At 32.0% G+C, this 6,885-nt stretch overlaps 2 protein-coding genes across 2 annotated transcripts; both read right to left on the reverse strand.

Annotated features, from left to right (window-relative positions):
- Positions 1-2,395: 2,395 nt before the first annotated feature.
- Positions 2,396-3,057, reverse strand: LOC114365073 (uncharacterized). Its single transcript, XM_028321529.1, has 2 exons — positions 2,906-3,057; positions 2,396-2,823 (listed from the first exon to the last, which is right to left on the reverse strand). The coding sequence occupies exon 2, from the start codon at positions 2,818-2,820 to the stop codon at positions 2,419-2,421; it is 402 nt and encodes a 133-aa protein (XP_028177330.1). The 5' UTR covers positions 2,821-2,823; positions 2,906-3,057; the 3' UTR covers positions 2,396-2,418.
- A 146-nt stretch (positions 3,058-3,203) lies between these two features.
- LOC114365061 (uncharacterized) lies at positions 3,204-6,203 on the reverse strand. The gene is made up of 2 exons (XM_028321514.1): positions 5,941-6,203; positions 3,204-4,775 (listed from the first exon to the last, which is right to left on the reverse strand). The coding sequence occupies exons 1-2, from the start codon at positions 6,076-6,078 to the stop codon at positions 3,219-3,221; spliced, it is 1,695 nt and encodes a 564-aa protein (XP_028177315.1). The 5' UTR covers positions 6,079-6,203; the 3' UTR covers positions 3,204-3,218.
- Positions 6,204-6,885: the final 682 nt, after the last annotated feature.

The following is a 6,885-nucleotide window of genomic DNA, read 5'->3' on the forward strand; positions in this document are numbered from 1 at the left end:
GCATTCTATCAACAACCATTGTGAGGATCGAATGCGATGTAGTCAGTGGTTCATTTGTGAACGGGAAAGCAAGCCATATAATTTATGAATTCGTGCCTAATGTACCACCTGGTTATCGAATAATTGAAATACCTAAAAATTTAATTTACTTTCCTGTCAATCAAAGTTCTATAAGCGCTATCAATATCAGGCTGTTGGATGCTGAAAACAAAGAGATAAACTTACGAGGTGAAGAAGTACAACTTTATTTACATTTCAGAAAAAAATGATTAACTTCAATAAAAATCCTTCTACATTGCGCACTCCACTCAGTTCTAAAAGAACATTCCACAAAGACAGACCGCTTCAGCTTAAAAAGAAGCTAACAAAGACCAATAAAGAATTTCTCAAATTAATTGGTTTAATAAAATGAATATTTTAAACATATCTCAACAAACATCATACGATAACAGCATTGAAAGTTTCGAGTATCATTCATACAAACCATACGTGACAAGTTTCAACAAGAATGATGAAATACGAATACCTATCAACCAACAAGACTTGTACGTGTTACCTTCACTTAGTAGTCTATATATCGAAGGTAAAGTAGTTGTGTATAACAGCACCACCAAAGAAAAAGTATCAAATGTGCACTTCGTTAATAATCCAGGCTTATTCCTCTTCCAAGACATAAGATATGAACTTAATGGAGTCGAAATTGATAAAATTAAAAATGCTGGTATTACTACAACAATGAAATCTTACCTATCCTTAAATGAAAATGAATCCAAATGTGGTCGAGTTTGGGGGTGGTCAACCGCAGGAACAAACAATACCAGTGGTGGAGCATTTTCTGCATCTATACCATTAAATAGAATACTGGGATTTGCAGAGGATTATGAAAAAATTATCATTAACTGTAAACACGAGTTAGTGTTACTGAGAAGTAATACTAACCTTAATGCAGTCAAGTTAAATGCAGGTGAAGTAGTAGATGACATAATAATCAATAAAATTATTTGGCGCGTTCCACACATCAAAGTTTCAGACCGTGAGAGGATTAACCTATTGAAACACTTGGAGAAAGATCGAGCTATTCCATTAGTGTTTCGTAATTGGGATCTGTATGAATATCCATTACTACCTAAAACACGTAAGCACACTTGGTCTATAAAAACTTCATCGCAAATAGAAAAACCACGATTTGTTGTAATTGCCTTACAAACCAATCGCAAACATAATGCTGTGTTGTCAATGGCGGAGTTTGATCATTGTCATGTGCGAGATGTAAGAGTCTTTTTAAATTCAACATATTATCCGTATGAAGGACTAAATGTCAGTTTTTCAGAGGAAAAAATTGCTTTATTATACGAACAGTATTCAAGATTTCAGCAGTCGTATCACGGACGCCGGTCAGAGCCGTTGTTGAGCTTGAAAGAATTCAGAGACGTAGCTCCCTTATTTGTTATCGACTGTTCAAGACAACACGAAACTTTAAAAGGTTCGATCGACGTAAGAGTTGAAATTGAAACAGACCAAGAGATACCAGATCAGACAGCTGCTTATTGCTTGATTCTAAACGATTGTATATTTGAATACAAACCTCTGAGTAATATCGTCAAGAAAATATCATGAATAGCAATAATATAATCGTAGATCTGCAAGGATTTAAAAATAGCAAAAATGAATTTATAATAAAAGAATTTGCTATAGCTACTCAAGAGCATACTCACATATTTTTGATTAAGCCTCCATACCCGTTCTCTTCATTGACTGCTGAAGAAAAAAAGCAAGTTTGCTGGATCGAAAAAAACAGAGGCTATCGGTGGAATGAAGGATATATTGACTATAGAGAATTTCAAAGACTTATCGTACCTTATTTAAAAGGCAAATATATCTTAGTAAAAGGAGAAGAAAAGATAAAATGGGTGCATAATTTATGTAATCAAAATGACGTTTTAGATGTAACTTGTTTAGGCGCTCCAAATTTAAGTACTCTTTACAAACTTTATTGTTTTGATAACCCTACATTATTTAACTGTTTTACTCATAAGAAATATTGTGCATTAAAGAATGTGATGTGTATAAAGAAATGGTGTGTTGAAAAAAATGTAGCAGCATAATATTAACTTTAATTAAATTCTTTAAATTATGTATATTGACAATTTAAATAAAGTAATTATTTCTTGATAAAAATGTTGTTTAATTTAACGGGAATACAAAAAAAAAGCTTGTAATAAGAAGACACTTTANACTCTGTAACCTTTCTACTCTCTGATCTACGATCCGTACATGTAATTGTTTGGTGTTAATAAATTCACATTTATTTCCTTGATAAAGACTTTAATTTATCACTACACTTATAAAAACACTAAAAATACAAAAAAAACTTATTACTTACATTACACTAAAACTAACACTTTTAAAAAAAAAACACTAAAAGTTGTCACCACAAAGTTTTTTTGATATTTTTTGCACTAGATTGTCGGTGAGGTCCATGATCTCATCGTATGAATCTTGGATCATGTATTGTGCGCTTAGCAGCACATTATCCTCTTGATCTTCGATTTCTGAGGATGAAGCCGAACCCATTTCACTTAAGTCAACTATTTCTATTTTGATGAGCCTCTTTCCTTTCTGGTTTTTTCGTATCACATAGGATTTCGTCGGTCCTAGTCTTCTTTTTGAAACGCCTTTTTGATGTTTAGGCTTTTTCACTTTTCTTTGAAGACAGGCGTGCGCGTGTAGTCTTGAACTCAGCTCTGGAAACTCTTGTGTAAATCCCTCTAGCGGATCTTGAGCGTATTGGGACAACATGATGTCAGGAGATTGAGCCATTATCTATAACAAAATAAAGTTTCATTAGTAAAAATATTTTTAATGTAAAACAAAGTGTAACGCAAACTACTAAATGAATACTTACAAAAATAGAAGCTATCGTCCAACTTCCGTCAGAGAAAATGTGTGAATGGTAAAAAAAATAATCGAACTGAGGAATCAATCACATTTTGCTGAGTTTATAATTAATATTGTCGTCACTGACGACCTACATAATACTCAGCACGTGTTCATAAACATGACATCAGTACTGTCGATTATTTTTTGCATGAATTTTATAAATAATACAAAATATTAATATAATATGTAATTTATTTAATAATAAAAATAAAAATATTAAAACTTATCTAATAAAATTAACTATTAATTATTTTCTAAATTACATTTTAACCTAAACTTTATATAATTTTATTATGACCCCAAGCCCAGGTTGACACTTTGTCTGATTGAATTAAACGTTTGTCATCGGAATTGGACAATGCTATTTTATTAACATTTTGTGTAAAAATCTCATGCTTGATACATCTGAACAAAATGTTTTTTTTCCGTATCACTGTGTTATGAAGCAAAGCTGATCTATAGTCAGACGATGACAAGTCTCTGACTACATTTTTCTTAACGCCTTTTGCTTTCTTAATAAGTGATGATTCTGTTTTTATGCAATACAATTTAGACCGCAAACCTACGAATTCAGTCATTATTTCACCTCCTAGCTCGTCTTTAAACAAGCCAGGAATTTTTTTGTTTTTTATCGGTAAACCAAAAATATTATCTACACTATAATTACTAGTATCAAAGTAACTTAAGAAATTATTCTTTAAATCATTATAAAAATCTGATGTTTCAATTTTGTACACAAAACTATCAGTATCTGTGTAACATAACTTTACTTTATCCCCATAGTGAGGTTTTATAATTGAATAATGAAATTGGTACATATGGCTTTTTGAGAGCTCTAATACAGCAAAACCGATGTAAATTGGTTTGTCTAAAAAAATTCTCTCAGGTTTCATCTGGACAGCTACAAAATTTTCTGAAAAAATTGTAGCACTATGAAAGTTTGGTCTTGCAATTAATTTGTCTGCTGAAATAAACTTTTTTGTTTTATTGGTTTCGTCAGACCACCTATTAACCAATCTCACATCTACTCTTTTTTCGATGTCTTCCAATGTTTTACCAAACACGGAATTATTCAACAGTTTAAATAAATCTTGTTGAAATGGAGTTACCGCTTTTTTCCGTAGTTCAGTATTCAAATTAATATATTCACCTAAAAAGGTACTTTGTCTGAATGTCAATACACGATGAATTTTGTCTAACACAAGACCATTTTTAATGCAGGTTTTTAAATGAACGTAATGAATCACATACTCATATTTTGAATACAAGTTAGGAATTAGTTTAGGAGTTTTACCACCAGGTGGTATGAATTTTTCTGCACAGAAGGGGTAATCGTTATGAAGATCATGTAATTCCTCAGGATAAATTAAATCCACTTCGAGAATAAAACCAAAGCTTGCATCGTCTGCTATGTTCATGATATTTAGTTGGTCTATTTCATTTTGATCTAGCAGTCTAAAATCGGAAACAGGCAGAGGTTGGCACATACTGTGGCCATACAAATTATTGCAGTCGATGTAAACGAGAAACGAATCGGGTTCGGTATGATCATGATACGGCATGTATTTATTATTAGCTTGGACATATCTTGTAGGACACAAACAAATTCCTCCGCGTATTCCTTTCTGTATGAATCGTATAATTTCTAAGTCAGTTAACAATTCCAATTGAACACCTGTTTTAAGCAGCATAGCGTCAAATGATAAACTCGGAGCAGTTAAATAAAAGGCTGGATCTAAAAGATAGTTCGACTTGCAAACTTTTCTAAAATTTTCGAATATATCCGCTAACAATAATACATCTGTTTTTAGATAAAGGTCAGTGTAACGTCCCATGTCTTTTATTTTGAATGTAGACCAAACTTCTTGTGCATGAGCATAATCTGCTTCGCTTATGGCTTCATCAATCAAAGAATTATAAAAACTTTCTTTTGGGGGGAGCTGTTTTTCAGAAAACGAATCCCAACTTTTCATGTAATCATAAGGATAAACTCCTTTACGAGTTAATAATTCAAATTGTTTTTCATTAGGATAGCTATTTTTCAAATGAGCAAAATCAGTTTTATGCAAACCTTTTGCCAACTTTTCTAAGCTTGTTCCTAAGAACTGAAATGAATCAACAAATCGTATTTGAGCATATTTTTCGTTCTTTAATTTTAAAAATTTCGTAAAAGAAATATAATTTTCTTTATTCCTCGGTATAACCTTTACAGGTCCGGAACTCTCAGCTAATTCTTTTATAAATAAATGACTATCATAACCAGCTAAGTTATGGAAAAATACAGGTACTAACTTAGGAACACTGTACCGTAAATTACAGTATTGATGCGCAGCGCCTCTATATCGTCCGGTAAGGTGACAATGGTCTCTAACTTTGTCAATTATCAATAATTGATTACAAATATGACAAACATCGGCTCTAGCAAAATCCTTAGCATTATGATTATTAAATTCCATCTTTACTTCATTATTTAAGATTTCATAAATTTTTCGAATATCTTCATAAAGTTTACTGAGAAATGTAGGTACACAGTCGGAACCTCGATACTGAACAAACCGATTTAAACTTTTGTCAAAAGAGCAAACTATAAAATAGGCAAAAGCTGCTGGGATGTGACGTTGACGAGGAGAAGTGTAACTTGTACTTGGATTTGGCTCACAACCTTGTATTGGTTCTAAGAGTGTTTCAAAATCAGCGTATACGACAAAGGGAACATCTTGCTTCCGCTCAAAATTTTTAAATTGCAGATATGTTCCCTTATCAGGTAATACTGTACAGACGCCACCGCATACATGATCGTTAAGACTATTTTCAGTGGTAAAAAATAGTAAACAATCATCACAAAAATATAATTTGCCGTGATGTTTAGTGATTTGGCTTCGAACAAGTCGAGACAAGTTTTTTATCAAAACGAAATGACTTTGACTCTCACCATCAAGTAAAAGTAAATTGATTTTAGTTCTATCAGATGATTTGAAATCTGATCTGTAAATANCCCATGTCTTTTATTTTGAATGTAGACCAAACTTCTTGTGCATGAGCATAATCTGCTTCGCTTATGGCTTCATCAATCAAAGAATTATAAAAACTTTCTTTTGGGGGGAGCTGTTTTTCAGAAAACGAATCCCAACTTTTCATGTAATCATAAGGATAAACTCCTTTACGAGTTAATAATTCAAATTGTTTTTCATTAGGATAGCTATTTTTCAAATGAGCAAAATCAGTTTTATGCAAACCTTTTGCCAACTTTTCTAAGCTTGTTCCTAAGAACTGAAATGAATCAACAAATCGTATTTGAGCATATCTTTCGTTCTTTAATTTTAAAAATTTCGTAAAAGAAATATAATTTTCTTTATTCCTCGGTATAACCTTTACAGGTCCGGAACTCTCAGCTAATTCTTTTATAAATAAATGACTATCATAACCAGCTAAGTTATGGAAAAATACAGGTACTAACTTAGGAACACTGTACCGTAAATTACAGTATTGATGCGCAGCGCCTCTATATCGTCCGGTAAGGTGACAATGGTCTCTAACTTTGTCAATTATCAATAATTGATTACAAATATGACAAACATCGGCTCTAGCAAAATCCTTAGCATTATGATTATTAAATTCCATCTTTACTTCATTATTTAAGATTTCATAAATTTTTCGAATATCTTCATAAAGTTTACTGAGANAACTTAGGAACACTGTACCGTAAATTACAGTATTGATGCGCAGCGCCTCTATATCGTCCGGTAAGGTGACAATGGTCTCTAACTTTGTCAATTATCAATAATTGATTACAAATATGACAAACATCGGCTCTAGCTAAATCCTTAGCATTATGATTATTAAATTCCATCTTTACTTCATTATTTAAGATTTCATAAATTTTTCGAATATCTTCATAAAGTTTACTGAGAAATGTAGGTACACAGTCGGAACCTCGATACTAAA

The sequence above is a fragment of the Ostrinia furnacalis genome, unplaced genomic scaffold, assembly GCF_004193835.3.
Source record: "Ostrinia furnacalis isolate ACB-3 unplaced genomic scaffold, ASM419383v2 OfSCF7552, whole genome shotgun sequence".
Taxonomy (NCBI): Eukaryota; Metazoa; Arthropoda; class Insecta; order Lepidoptera; family Crambidae; genus Ostrinia; species Ostrinia furnacalis.

Bases quoted from the DNA above. Each gene is read 5' to 3' on its own strand.
- LOC114365061 (XM_028321514.1), bottom strand. From the start codon at position 6,078: ATGAAAAGTTGGGATTCGTTTTCTGAAAAACAGCTCCCCCCAAAAGAA.
- LOC114365073 (XM_028321529.1), bottom strand. From the start codon at position 2,820: ATGGCTCAATCTCCTGACATCATGTTGTCCCAATACGCTCAAGATCCG.